Genomic DNA, 13,851 nt, shown 5'->3' with positions numbered 1-13,851 from the left:
GAGTCAGGCCCCCGGCGCCAGGAGCATTGTACATTATGCATTGGGTATCAAGATGCTGCGGGACGGGCTAGATGCGATGCACTACAGTGGGGTTTGAGGCGGCGACACTACACCTCCTCGGTGCGGCCCTCCTTCTCCTTCTTGGCGGGCGCGGCACCCTCGCCGATCATGGTGTGGACCGAGTTGTTGGACGACGACACTGGCTCGGCCGCCTGCGACTCACGGCGCTGGTCCGAGGCCTTCTCATCGATGCGCGACGAGACGGCCTGCTGCTGGGCGACAAACTTGGACGAGAGGAAGGCGGGCGTGCGCGAGAGATACAGCGCGTCGATCTCCTCGATCGAGAGACCCTTGGTCTCGGGGATGCAGAAGAAGCAGAAGAGGACGTCGAACGCGAGCGCGCCGGCCCAGACGAAGCAGATGCCCGTGCCGATGCGGTTCTGGATCTGGGGCGCGGCGAACGCGATGACGAGCGACATGAGCCAGTTGGCGCCGGTGCCGAGGGTGACACAGCGCGCCGCCATGCGGATGGGGAACGTCTCACCGCACACGACCCAGGCGACCGGGCCCCAGGACGAGGCGAACGCGGCGATGAAGAGACAGGTAAAGGCGATGAGGACGTCGCCGGCCTGCTTGCTGTGCGGGTGGGCCTTGGACACACTGCCGACGACGATCTGGCCGATGAACATGGCAATGCCGCCGGTGAGCAGCACCTTGCGGCGGCCGTGCGCCTCGACGGCGTACATGCCGAGGAAACCGAGACCGATGTTGACGGACGCGAGGATGATCTGGAAGATGTACGGGTTGTCGAGGCCGGCGGTGGCGGCAAACTGCTGGCCGTACGAGAAGAAGAAGTTGATGCCCGTCAGCTGCTGGCCGACCTGGACGAGGACACCGATCATGACGCGGTAGAGGATACGGTCCTGGGGGGAGAAGACCTCTGCCCAGCGCACGTTTCCACGGGCCTCGTCCTCGGCCGTCTTCTGGCGGATGACCTCCATCTCGTGCTCCATGGCCGGGTGGTCGATGGGGAGGGAGCGGAGCGAGGCGAGGTTCTTGCGGCACTGGTCCCAGCGGCCCTTCTTCGCGAGGAAGCGGGGCGACTCGGGGAGGAGCGAGAAGCCGATGAGGAGGCCGAGGTCGTAGGCCATTGCGAGGCCGACGGTGAGCTGCCACGACACGTTGCCGCTGTAGTGGCTCATGCCCCACGAGCACATGGCGACGCCCCAGATACCGAGGGTCACGCAGACCTGGTACGAGCCGGTGATGAGGCCGCGCCAGCGGGGAGGCGCCGCCTCGGCCTGGTACACGGGGACGAGGCCGGACGTGGCACCGATACCGAGGCCGAGGAGGACACGGGCGCAGTAGACCTGCTGGATGTTGATGCCTGATGTCTCGATGGCCGAGCCGATCATGTGGATGACGATGAAGATGATGCAGGTGAGGCGGAGGCCGATCTGAGTGTGAGCTGGGGGAGCATGTGGCAGCTTACCCTCTCAGAGATGGAGCCGGCGCCGACGGCACCGACGAGCGCGCCGAGACACAGCAGGCCGGTGAAGCTCGACTGGCGCATGGTAGACAGCGCACAGATGCCGTCGTGGCAGGTACCAAAGCGCTCCTTGTAGGCGCTCATGTTGAACTGCGAGTTGTCAGCCGTGTCCCGTGGGCAGCAGCCACACTCACCAGGCCAGAGCCTGCCGAGTTGCCCCATCCGAAGATGACGCCGGCGAGCGACTGAAACAGGCAGAGCGTGAGCGCCTTCTTGCTCGAGCTGGCGGCCTCGAGTGATGACATGGTGGGTTGGGTGGTGGTGAGTTGTCGACGCTGGGGGTTAAAAGGTGCGAGGCTCGGGGCGAGGCGAGGGGGGTAGGCGAGGGGGTAGGCGAGGGGGTTGGCTGGGGGGTAGGCGAGGGGGTTGGCTGGGGGCAAGTAGTAACCGAGCCTCCGCAGAGGTGTCCGCAAAGTTTGTGGTGGGAAGTAGGGGTTGGTTTGAGGGTGGCAAGGCCGATGTCCCTCTATCTCGCTGGGTCCATGGCTATTATTAAGAGGGGGAGCAGGGGGCCGCTGGTCGTCGGACCTCGGGCAGGCAGCAGGGCGAGCAGGAGTAGACACTCGTCAGCGGAGCATCAGCGGTCGTAGACAGGCCTCTCCCCCGTCCACTGCTCAAGACGACGGCCGCCGGCTCGGAATCGCGATGAGCACACTCCAACCGCTCAGAGAGAGCACCACGGTGGGCCGTTCGAAAAAGTTGACATTCCAAGGGTGTGGCCGAGTACCAGCTGTCCAGTCCTGACGTCAGAAAGCGGCTTCCCATTGGCCCACGGTGCCATTGCCGCAATTAACGTGCCCATGTGCCCAGGGATCTCCAGGGTCGTGCACGGCCGAACAGGTCCGTCCGCCGGCGAACGCTGCGCGCGCTGGGCTGCGCGCAGGCACTCGGCCTCGATGACGGGTGGGGTGTAGATCGGGCAAAGATACACCACCCAGGAGAGCCGCCTCGTCACTCTCGCCGTGTGCCGCCAGCTTTGGGGCGGCACATTTTTATGCCGCGCCGCTGTGCCGCGTCGCCGTGACTCAGCGGGACCGCCTACAGCCGCAGCCCGGAGGCAGCGGAGAGGCACGTGTGTCCGTGTCGTGTAGTTCGGCTCTCCTAACAGTGGCGGAGAGATGCGAGGATGCGAGGACGCGAGGATGCGAGGACGAGGAATGCAGCCGATGCAAGTTACGACGAGCCTGGCGGACATGTGCGGTCTCAGCCGCGGCTATTACTGGCCCCCTCTCCCCTCTGCACGCCCTACATAGCCGCGAGTAGCATCCGCCCCCCGCGCGTCCGCCCACCCCGCGAGCGACGCCGCCGGCCCCGTGGCGGCCTGTGTGGACGAGCCTACCGCCCCGCAGGCCTGGGGATGGGCGAGGGGACCACCCGGCGTGCCCCTGGGCGCCGCCGGTGCCGGGCACTAGTGATGGTTCCAGCGAACTGAGGACCCGAGGAACTGGCCCTCGGCATGGTCTCGGATCGCTGTGGAGCCGATGTGCTGGACGTGACCGGGTCAGAGCCGATACGGAGAGGGCTGTCACCTCTGCCCCGGGTCCTGCTCCTTCGCAGAGGACAGGAGCCAGCATGTGCCTCGGCGTCTACTCTGCCTCGTCCCGTCACCTCGCCGCCACGGCAACCAATGCGCCTCCTGCAAACAAACGCATAGCCGCGGCTGTTGGCCAGATCCCCGCCGCCTCCCCCTGTCACCCATGCTGCGGGCCGCGCGTTAGTGCTCTTTGATCGCGACCAGCGCTTCCTCCCTATTCAAGGAGACAATTGGGAAGACGATACATGCAGACTAGCCGAGCCGCGCCGTGGGCGCCCCCGTCCTACTTGGGCTTGTGCCACGCCGACCCGCGCGTCCAGCGCCTGAGCTTCTTGCCGTAAAAGTAGAGTGGGACGGCCAGCACCATGGGGAATGCGGCGATGGCAAACTGCACCATGGCCGGCGTGAGGATGCCCTTCTTGGCGATGAGCGGGAAGACCCAGTACGACATGGCAAACTGCGGCGTAAGCAAGAGCCTTAGTGCGCACACTCACCCCGTACACATCCTTCCACACCGTAGCGACGACCATGATGTCCCCCGCGACGGGCGTGTAGCAGTCCACGGCGTAGGCGACGACGATCGCCGGGATAGTGGTCACAGTCACGCCGGTGAAGCCGTAGCCGATCACGACCTGGATGGCCCAGTGCCAGTGCCTGTGGAAGCCGACGGCTCCGACAGCGTACGACACGGTCATGATGGCGACGAAGGGGATGAGCGTGGGCAGGCGGAACTCGGCCTCGCGCACGCCGTTGTTGCGCTCCGTCATCTTGTTGGACACGTAGTCGGTCAGCGGGCCGGCGGTCGCGAGGCCGACGAGGCCGCCGACGACAAACGCAAAGTTGCAGTAGCCCATCGCGCTCGGCGAGAAGTTGTAGGGCGGCCCGGCGAGCATAGGCTCCTGGGTCAGGTTCCAGAAGAGGAGGCACGCCGGGACACCGGCGAGAGTCACCCCGACCCAGAGGAGGATGGGGTTGAAAAACTTGGGCAGCGGGGACACAAAGTCGGACCACAGCGTCTGGCGCCAGTCGGCGTCGAGCGGCTGCCACAGCCTCCACTGCTGCTTGGACGGGTATCCCTTGCCCACGAGGGAGCGGACCCCTCCCCCCTCGGCGTCGGCGACTCCGGGCGTGTTCGCCTCCTTGTCCGACGGCTCCTCGAGCGCCTGCTGCTGCTGCTGCTGCTGCTCGGCGGCGGCGCCGCCCCTGCGCCAGCGCGTCTCTGGGCCGCCGACGACGAGCGCGATGAGCGCGAATCCCAGCAGCGCGAACGTGAGCCAGAAGAAGGAGCGCCAGCCGTACGACGACGCCATGTTGCCGCTGATGACGGGCCCGATGAAGAGGCCAAGGAAGAACACAGTGCTGTGGCGTCAGCCACCGGGAGTGGACAGGGACACAGGGACCTCGTTCTGCGCCACACGGAAAAGAACGGAAGGAACGGAGGCACGAAAACAACGCACAAGTAGAGCCCCATGAGGCGGCCGCGCTGGTGGATAAAGTACAGGTCGGCGATGACCTGCACCATGAGGGTCTGGCAGCCTGCGATCGCGAGGCCGGTCAGGATGCGCGAGGCGAGGAACGAGTTGTACGACGTCGCTTTCGCCTCCCAGATGGACAGGAAGAAGGACAGCGCCGTGGTGACAATGGTGGTGATGCGTCGCCCAAAAATGTTGGAGCAGGGCACGATGATGAGGTTGGAGAAGGCGAGCGCGATGACCAAAGCGCCAGTGAGCATGCCGGTATCGGTCGGGCCCTTGCCCCACAGCTGGGCGAGGATGCCGTTCATCGGCGCGAGGCTGAGGCACGTCGACACGGCGATGAACGTGAAGATTGCCTGTGCGCCTGTCACGAGCGCTGCTGTCAGCCCGTCCTCTCAGCAGCACCCACCCTTCCACTTGACGCTCCAGTTGAGCGGGTCGTGCGGGTTGAGCGTCGGCTGAGGGACGAGCACCTGCCCGCTGCCCCCGGCCTCGCGCTGGAACTGCAGCCCGTCGTGGTCGCGCATCACCTCGGTGCCGGGGATGTCCCAGTCGTCGACGTGCGCGAACGGCACCGTCTCGGACACCTGGGACGCCGGCGTCGTGTCGGGTACTGGGTTGGTCATGGTGGGAGGCTCGTGGGAGCTGTCTAACCACCCCCCGCCTCCCCCTTTTATGCATGCTCCTCGTCGTGCCAGATGCCCAGAGGCCCACAGGCTTGGTTGTCCCGTCGCAATTGACGAGGCTCTGCGTACATCTGGCCGTCACGCGGCTGTCGACCTCCGAGGAACGCTAGCCCAGGTTTGCGTGCCGTTTCCGCTGCTGCATGAATGAGCGGATCGCGCACCCTCGGCTGGTGCATTCTCTCATGCGGATATCGCGCGTCCCGATGAATAGCTCCAAGGGCCAGGCGTGGCAGGTCTCGGACAGGCCGTATGCATGCAATTGTGCGCCACGGCGTGGGATCGGGCAGTGCCAGCAGCCGGTCAGGTCACACTATACGGCTAATGGCACGTTGTGTGCACGCGAGTGGCGCGCGCCACAGCCGGCGGCGAGGCGCGTGGCCGTCGCCCTACATTCCTTCGCTGACAACGCCAGCTAGGCAGGCCACATGACAGACCGCATCTGGTGTCGTCAAGCTGCGAGGTGCGCTCTTCAGAAACTCCTTATGCTGGCCGTGGACGCATGCAGCTGTTGATGCAGCGGTGAAACCAAGGACAAACCGCCGCCCCGTGTTGCTTGGCATGCGCCGGCAGCGACACACGAAACACGACGACATCAGGCGACTCGTATCACCTGACACTCCTCGTCCCCAACACTATCCCCAGTATCTGGCACCGGCGTGCCTAGCCGCCCGTCGTTCCTCCCGGCCAAAGGAAGACGAAGTTGTGGTTCGTCTGTGGACGCAGAGTACGACGACGACGCACTCAGCTGCGATGACTCCCAATGTGGTCGGCATCCCCCGACGATTGAGAGGCAAATCACCTCTTCTGGGCCCATCTGGACGGATCGCCCGGGTGTTCCTCGCGGCTGAAGGAAGCGCGTGGTTGTACTCGAGGACGAGCTGGGAGGGTCCACTTGTCCCCCCACCGCCGACTCGTTGCATCTCGGGCAAGGAATGCCTCGAGGTTTGCCCGTCTGTAATCTCTTCGGCCTTTCTGCGCCTCAGATGTGGGAGGATCGCAGATGAGAGATCGTAAGAGTCTCCTCCCCATGGGGATGCGGGGCAACCGAGTCTGAGGCACAGGCCGGATCAGTGTCAATGCGTTGTTTGCTGGGTCGCTGTTGATGATGATGGGACTGGCCAGAACGCAGAACATGCTCGCCCGAGAACGACTCTCTCCCCGTGGTCAAGTTGTGAGTGTTGAGCCACGATTAGTCACCTAGACGACGCCCCACCAGCAAACCTGTCGCCTCATGGTGTTCATTCGGTAACCCCCCATCAACCCATCCCCCATCAACCCAACAGATTCCAGATTGGTTCCCCCGCTCACAGCTTGGCGTCGTACGGCTCCATGAGCTTGTTGGCCATGATGAGGCCCGAGAAGTTGTCGATGTGCTACCCCGTCAGCTCGTTTCCCTCGCCCAATACCCACAGTTGAGTGGCACCACGGCTTGAGCTCGATCTCCTCAGCGACATTCTCGGCAAAGCACGCGCTCCACCCGTCGCGGGGCCACGCCTTGACGACGCTCTCGATGGTAGAGGTCGCCACGAGGTCGGGGTTGAGGCCGGCGTTGTCGAACACGGTCGCCAGCTGGATCACGGCGCCCAGCTGCGTCTGCGTGCCCGTCGTCCCGAGGTCCTGGTGCCGGATGACGCACTCGCACACGCTCTCCGCCTGCGACTTGGCCCCGCCGTGGCTCTGGATAAGGTTGAGCGCGAGGAAGCCGCCGTAGAACTCGAACGACATGAGCGTGTCACGGTGCGCGTGGTGCGACGTGCCGATGTCGTGCATCATGCACGTGAGGAAGAGGGTCTCGTCGGTGAGCTTCCAGTCTGGGGGCGTTAGCCGTGTGGCCCGGTCTCTCGCCCCTCCCCTCCCACTTACCAGGGAAGTGCTGCGCGAGAATCGCCTTCGAGTAGAGGTACACCCTGTGCGAGTGGGAGAACGTCTGGCTCGGGAGGTTGTCCTTGGCGTACTGCTCGACGGCCTTGGCCAGCGGCGTGTCGGGCACGACAAAGTCGGAGGCGGAAAAGGCCTTGCCCTTGGCCGTGCCCTTGACCAGGACGGCGAGGTCGCGCGGGGCGGCGGGCCATCCGTGGGCCTCGCGCTCAGACTGGGGGGTGGCGGCGGACATTGCGTGGAGTGAGTTGTGGTGAGGTTGGGAAGGTGAGCTGTGAAAGTAGAGCGTGTTGGAATGTCAAGTCACCCCAACAGCCCTCTTATACCCCTCGCCGCGAGCTCGCCGCTGACACAGCCGTCGCGAGCGCCCGACGCTAACCACGCCCCATGCCTCCTGCTTGCTCATCCTCGTTCTCGGCGCAGCGCTTATCGGCGACTGTCCACAGATGTTTCGAGTCTCGCCAGGTCGATAAGATCAATCGCAGACGTCACGAGCGGCGTACGACCGCAAAATCGTCTGGGGCTCCAGGAAATGCCACGTGTGCCGCGTGGTCAACGTGGCGTTGGGCCTGCCTGGATCTTATCAGGTGCGGCGACTCGCCGCAGGGCGACTTTATGGGTGGGCCATCGTGAGTGCGGGGCGTGCATGCGGGCCAGCGAGTTGTGCTGAACATTCCGACAAGGGCAGGTTGGCTGATGCCAGCCGCAATGTCACGTCCGCTTTCCGACGCCGCCCGCGCTCGGTCCTCGGTATGGGCGGTGTGGCTTACATTCGAGGCAGTCACGTTGTCTCGGGTGGAGCAGTGGGGGAGTAGAGCGGGTGATCGACTCGTCCGCCATGTTCTTTGTCTCGTCGGGTTTAGTCGATCGCGACGACATGGCAAACGCAAAACCGACTCGTAGCGATGTTGCAAGCGGACGTCAGCGGAGCGAATCGACCCGCGCAACGCAATGGCGCCAACCTCGCCCCAAGCAAAGGGGCCGGTGTCAGAGTGTGCTCGGTGTGAGCGGTCGGCCAGCCGGCGGGGGCGGGGTTTCATCCGCAGAACGGCGCCGCGGTCCCCAGCCACACCGGGACGGTTCCAGACGTTGCAACAAGGCATTCGAGAGAGCGACGCCGACGCCGTAGCCGCGGCGACGGCGTCGTCGCGATAACAGCGATGATCGTCGTGATCTTCGTATTTAGAATGTCGCGAGCAGCCCGTGCTCACTCTCTCGGCGGTCGACAGAGCCGGATCGAGTCGCTTGGCTCTGGCGTTGGCGGGTCGGCGGCAGCCGCCACGCGTGCCAAGGCGCCGGGTGGCCTCTGCCAAGCCTGCACCCTGGGTGAAACAATGAGCGCCAGCACACCACATGCATGCACCAGAGCTATTGTTGCCCACGCACCGGACGTAGATGCATGCATTGTGGCGTGCGCAATATGCGGGGCAAGCAGTTCCTGCGCTCGCACCATTCCGCGAGCTGCCAGGATCTCGTGGGATCTTGTGATGGCCTGCACTATCTCTCCACTTATCACATTATCGTCGCCCACTGTCCCGCCCGTCACCGTGTAATCTTGATGGCGTGCTTATCGCGTGCTGGGTCCAGATGCACCCACAGACCTGCCTGGCTGGGTGCAGCTCATCCGCAGCTGCCGCGGTAGGAACATGACGTCTGGCTCGGCGCTGGGCTCCATTCCAGATCCTGGGCCTTGGCGCCGCCACTGGATGCGCTTGGCCCCCCTCATCCCGGGGTGGCACCCCGCGTCCTGCACCCTCGCCCAGTGTCTTGGCATTGCGACGATTTGCCTCTGATCCCACGTCCCATACCACGTTATTCCAGATTTTCTGCGTCGCAAGCGGTCACACGCTCGGTTTGGCAGCACTGTGCGTGCGTGTATGCGCTCCTAGTCGACGCGGTAGCCGGCCAAACGCCCACCCGCAGGCCCCCCGTAGGCGCTACTATCAGCGTGGGCAGGACAATGTCGCCATCGGGCCAAGACGAGCCACGCGTCTGTGCCTGCCAGTGTGGGTGGTGCTGGCCTCACCTAACAACGCCCGCTCACCCTACAGCACGCTGATGGTTGGTTATTCACACCCTGCTTGACGCCATCACTTGCGCAACTGTCGCCATAGAGGACGGCGCCGCCGACGGGGTTGGCGACGATCAGTGTGGAGCAGGGAAAACCTGCCTACGAGTCCGAGACGATGTAGATGGTGTTTAAAGAGTCTTGTCGATTCAGACACTAACCATCATCACCACCCCACACACACTCACTCGCAATGTCCGTCGAGAAGAACGGCCAGGAGTTCCAGTACCAGTCCTCGTATGACAGCCCGCCCAGGCCACAGGATGAGGAGAACCTCGCCCTGACCGTCAACTGGACCAAGGAGGAGGAGCAGCGCGCCAAGCGCAAGTAAGTGGCACGCACCCCACGTGGTGTGGCACAAGACTCACCAAACCAGGATGGACTTTATCATCATGCCTGTTCTGACGCTGGGCTTCTTCTGTCTCCGTGAGTGCCTGCCGTGGCCTGGGGAGTGGCGCCACATTCGCCCTCGCTACCTCCCCACTCTCCGGGGCCACCAAAACCCCCGCCGGGGCCATCACTAACCCCTTCGCAGAGCTCGACCGCGGCAACATCGCCAACGCACTCACCGACAACTTCCTCAAGGATGTGCACATCACGCAAGACCAGTTCAACGTCGGCCAGCAGATGCTCTCGCTCGGCATTGTCCTCTTCGAAGTCCCGTCCAACATGGTCCTCTACAAGGTCGGCCCCGGCAAGTGGCTCACGCTCCAGCTCTTCCTCTTCGGCATCGTGTCCACCTTCCAGGCCTTCCAGCGCGGCTACGGCCCCTTCATCGCCACCCGCTTCCTCCTCGGCATGACCGAGTCGGGCTTCATCCCCGGCGGCCTGTGGACCCTGTCGACGTGGTACACGCGCACTGAGACGGCCAAGCGCGTCATGTTCTTCTACTTTGGCAACCAGATTGGCCAAGCCAGCTCAAAGCTCCTCGCCTACGGCATCCTCCACATGCGCGGCGTCGGCGGCCAGCCAGGCTGGTTCTGGCTCTTCGCCCTCATGGGTGCCTTCACCGTCCTCTCGGGCTTCGTCTTTGGCTTCTTCCTCCCCGACAGCTTCAAGCACCCCCGCTCCACCTTCCTCCCTAAGAAGCGCTTCTTCACCGACCGCGAGCTCGAGATCCTCCGCACCCGCGTCATCCTCGACGACCCCATGAAGGGCAAGAAGAAGGGCCACATCGGCCTCGACGCCTTCAAGCGTGCTTTCGGCAACTGGCGTCTCTGGATCCACCTCTTCATCACCCTCTGCAACAACGGTCCCCAGCGTGCCTTTGACACCTACTCGCCCTCGATTGTCAACTCGTTTGGCTTTCCCGCCCTCACCTCCAACGCCCTCGCCTCGGTCGGTTTCTGGCTCCAGGTGCCCGTGTCCTTTGTCTTCTCGTACGTCTCGGACCACTTCAACCTCCGCGGTCCCACCGTCATTGTCGGCCTCTCGGGACACATGCTCGGTTACATCTTCAACCGCATCTTCACCGAGCTCAACTCGCGAGGTGTCAAGTACTTTGGTGTCGTGTGGACCCAGACGTTCGGTACCTTCTCGCACCCGCTCAACATTGCCTGGATGTCGCTCTCGGCCCGTGACTCGGAGGAGCGTGCCCTCGCCATGGCCATGGTCATCATGGGCGCCAACACTGCCGGTATCTACGGTGCCCAGATCTTCCGCTCCGACGACAAGCCCAAGTACCGCCGTGGATTCAGCATCAACATTGGCATTCTTGCGTTCGGTCTCACCCTCGCCATCATCCGCTACATCGACGACAGGAGGCTCAAGAGGCGCGCTCGTATTGAGGAGCAGACCATCCTCTCGTCCGAGGCCGATGTCGCGTCCCTCCACGCCCGCCAGAGCCAGGACCTCGCTGGTGCACCGGTCAGCAGCGCCAAGGCATTCGACGACAAGGAGAAGAAGGAGATGCTCAACGGTCATGTTGTCCGCGCTTAAGTTGTTTATTATTATCTAGTCATTCATTATACATAGAGTGTTGCAATGCAACCACAGGTCACAGGTTACAGTCGGCGAGGGCAGCCACAGTTACAGGTGACAGTCTCGGAGGGCAGACGGTTACACCTTACAGTCCGGGAGGGCAGCCGGTTACACCTTACAACCCGGTGTTGACATTGGACATGCCCAGCGCCTGCGCATAGGCCTCCTGGGTAAGAGACCCGCCGGGTGCGAGCATATCGAGCAGCGTCGGCATGTCCCACATGTTTCCGTCGGTGAACCAGCCAAAGTCGTTCTCGGGGGCCCAGACCTGCCCCGCCCCAGCCGGGAGGCCCTGTAGGGCCACATTGGCGACCTGGGCCGTGAAATCGGGTGTCGGGGGAACGGGGAGCCGAGCGCCAGCCTCATTCGACGAGGATACAGCAGCCTCCTGCCGAGGTGACAGGCTCGCCTTCGTCACGCGATCCAGCTGGGACCGAATGTTGATCACGCCCTTGCGCACACATCCGCCCTGCGCCACGCACTGCTCGAGCACTTCAAGCACGTACTTTACGCGGTCGAGCGCCTCGTCGCGCACCGCCGGCTGCGCGGACCGGATGAGCAGAATGTCGAGGCACGAGGCGATGAACCCGCCATACAGGATGGTGTAGTGGTGCGAGTAGTGGCCAAACGTCCGTCCCCACATCTGGAGAATCTCCGAGATGTTGATCGCGGCATCGCGGCAGTGATGCAGCGCCGTCTGGTCGTTGAGCGTCGACGACGTGTTGAGCGCGCGCGACGAGTTTGCCGGGCGCGCATTATCCGCCAGCAGCGGCCGGTACACGAGGATGCGGATGGTGTGGTAGCACATGCTGGCTGTTAGCTTTACCCCCACCCCGACCCACTTGAGCACCACGACATTGGGCGGCGGGCACACGTCGGGCATCTTGCCCGACTCGAGCATGAGCACGCTCGGGAGGCTTGCGCGCCACTCGGCGAGCTGGTCGACGGCGCTCTGCACGAACCCGAGGCTGCGGCGGTGCGGCCTGCCGGGCGAGTACATGTTGTTGAGGATCGATTCGAGGATGAGCATGAGGTGGGCGTAGTGGCCGAGGGTAAACGTCTTGAGCAGCGGCTGGCGTGGGTACGGCGCGTACCGAACCCCTGGGAGGTGCGGCGCCCACTCTACGCTATCCTCCGTGTCTGAGGGGAGCGCGTTGGTCGACAGCCCGGGCCGGTGGGTGAGGCTCGGCTCGCGCCCGAGCGCCATGCTCAGCGTCTTGTCCCACGCGTACACGCCCCAGAAGAGGCGCGCGCGCATGTCGAGCTCGTCGGACGAGAACTTGGACGGGTCAGACACGGGCAGGTGCAGGCCCATCTAGCGTCAGCGCCGTCCGCATGCCACACGCACATCCTGCATCATGCGGATCGCGAGCCCGAAGATCATCCACGCCTGCTGGATCTTGCCGACGCCCATCTGTCTCCCGGCGAGGACGAGCATGCCGTCTGGGGTCAGCTCGGCGGGCGCAACGACGCACGGATGGTGGATATGCTGCCCGGGTTCATAATCTGCTCGGGCAGCATGCTCATCGCAATGCCCTCGTAGTGCGCGCCCTTGAGCTCGCGCTCGCGCTCGTCCATGCCCGTCGTGAAGCGGATGCCCGTGACGTAGATGGCGACGAGCAGAAAGTCGGAGAAGTACAGCCCGTCGAGCGCCATATCGCCTAGCGTTAGCCATGCTCGCTACTCTCCTCACGGATGAAGCTCGGGCGGTGCACCACGCCGTCGACGCTGCTCGCCCAGCAGAAGTAGCTCTCGACCCAGTTCTCGCCGTCGTGCGCGCTCGCGTACCGGTGCTTGAGGCGCGCGGCCGCGCGCAGCGTCTCGTCCGACCACTCGCCCTCGTCGGGCCTCCGCACCTCAGGGCTCGCGCTGGCGCTGGCCGCCCTCGCCTCGGCGCCCTCGTCGAACATCGAGATCTCGCCATGGTACACGGGGTGCGCGGCCGACCCTACGTCGTACCGCGGCGACCCGAGCTGCGGCTCTGCAGGCGTCGGCGACGCCGGGCCCGAGTCCCGGCCCTCGAGCTTGCGGATGCGCGCCTCGAGCGAGGCCAACAACGACACGGGCACCGCGATCGTCTCCTCGCGCTCGCCCTTGAGCTGGAGGAGCGACTCGGCGGCGGGGTGGTGCGCGGACGACGAGGACGGGGCAGCTTCGACCGCCGCAGACTCCGCCGCGCGCTTCTTCGTCACGCGCACCCTCTCGGCGGGGCGGCACAGCGTGTTGGCCTCACGGCACGGCTTGCACGGCGGCGTATCGGCCCCGACGCACTTGATCTTGCGCTCGCGGCATATCTGCGCGTTAGGGCGGCAGTGGGCCACGACTCACCGCGCACGTGTGCCCGTACCCGCGCTTCTTCCACGGGCCGGGCGGCGCGTCGCCAGTCGCCACCTTGCGCCGCTTGCTCTCCTGCGGCATTCGCGATTGTCGCTGCGGGAGATCGGGCGATGGTTGTCGCTGATATCGGCTTTCGCAATGAGGTGGGGTGGTGGTGGGGCTAGTGGAGTCCCGGTGGAGTTACGAGAATGTGCGGCTCGGTAGCCAGGCCTGCTCTGTGCTCCCTCTCTGTAGCTGCTCTTGCGTGTGCTCTCCGGTGGCTCGACAATACTGAGAAAAAGTGCGATGCTGCTGCCCCGGGGATGATGCGCTCTCCCCATCTCCCCATTGCGCCATCGTCGGTC

The 13,851-nt window shown here is 64.4% G+C and overlaps 5 protein-coding genes across 5 annotated transcripts; 1 reads left to right on the top strand and 4 right to left on the bottom strand.

Annotated features, from left to right (window-relative positions):
• Positions 1-107: 107 nt before the first annotated feature.
• On the bottom strand, positions 108-1,794 carry Q8F55_007248 (uncharacterized protein; the record flags this gene model as incomplete). The annotated part of the gene is made up of 3 exons (XM_069355686.1): positions 108-1,457; positions 1,493-1,639; positions 1,684-1,794. 3 exons carry the CDS (start codon positions 1,792-1,794, stop codon positions 108-110), a joined length of 1,608 nt encoding a protein of 535 aa, XP_069207757.1.
• A 1,572-nt stretch (positions 1,795-3,366) lies between these two features.
• On the bottom strand, positions 3,367-5,184 carry Q8F55_007247 (uncharacterized protein; the record flags this gene model as incomplete). Its single annotated transcript, XM_069355685.1, has 4 exons — positions 3,367-3,540; positions 3,578-4,442; positions 4,541-4,934; positions 4,968-5,184. 4 exons carry the CDS (start codon positions 5,182-5,184, stop codon positions 3,367-3,369), a joined length of 1,650 nt encoding a protein of 549 aa, XP_069207756.1.
• Positions 5,185-6,548: 1,364 nt separating this feature from the next.
• On the bottom strand, positions 6,549-7,357 carry Q8F55_007246 (uncharacterized protein; the record flags this gene model as incomplete). The annotated part of the gene is made up of 3 exons (XM_069355684.1): positions 6,549-6,617; positions 6,655-7,055; positions 7,108-7,357. 3 exons carry the CDS (start codon positions 7,355-7,357, stop codon positions 6,549-6,551), a joined length of 720 nt encoding a protein of 239 aa, XP_069207755.1.
• A 2,026-nt stretch (positions 7,358-9,383) lies between these two features.
• On the top strand, positions 9,384-11,128 carry Q8F55_007245 (uncharacterized protein; the record flags this gene model as incomplete). The annotated part of the gene is made up of 3 exons (XM_069355683.1): positions 9,384-9,517; positions 9,567-9,616; positions 9,726-11,128. The coding sequence occupies 3 exons, from the start codon at positions 9,384-9,386 to the stop codon at positions 11,126-11,128; spliced, it is 1,587 nt and encodes a 528-aa protein (XP_069207754.1).
• Positions 11,129-11,285: 157 nt separating this feature from the next.
• Q8F55_007244 (uncharacterized protein) lies at positions 11,286-13,588 on the bottom strand (the record flags this gene model as incomplete). The annotated part of the gene is made up of 6 exons (XM_069355682.1): positions 11,286-11,979; positions 12,013-12,485; positions 12,519-12,613; positions 12,646-12,831; positions 12,864-13,464; positions 13,499-13,588. 6 exons carry the CDS (start codon positions 13,586-13,588, stop codon positions 11,286-11,288), a joined length of 2,139 nt encoding a protein of 712 aa, XP_069207753.1.
• Positions 13,589-13,851: the final 263 nt, after the last annotated feature.

This window comes from Vanrija albida (assembly GCF_041260175.1).
Source record: "Vanrija albida strain AlHP1 chromosome Unknown contig_5, whole genome shotgun sequence".
NCBI classification, from domain to species: Eukaryota; Fungi; Basidiomycota; class Tremellomycetes; order Trichosporonales; family Trichosporonaceae; genus Vanrija; species Vanrija albida.
The sequence above is the reverse complement of the archived record's forward strand: the minus strand, read 5'-3'. Positions and strand labels throughout refer to the sequence as shown.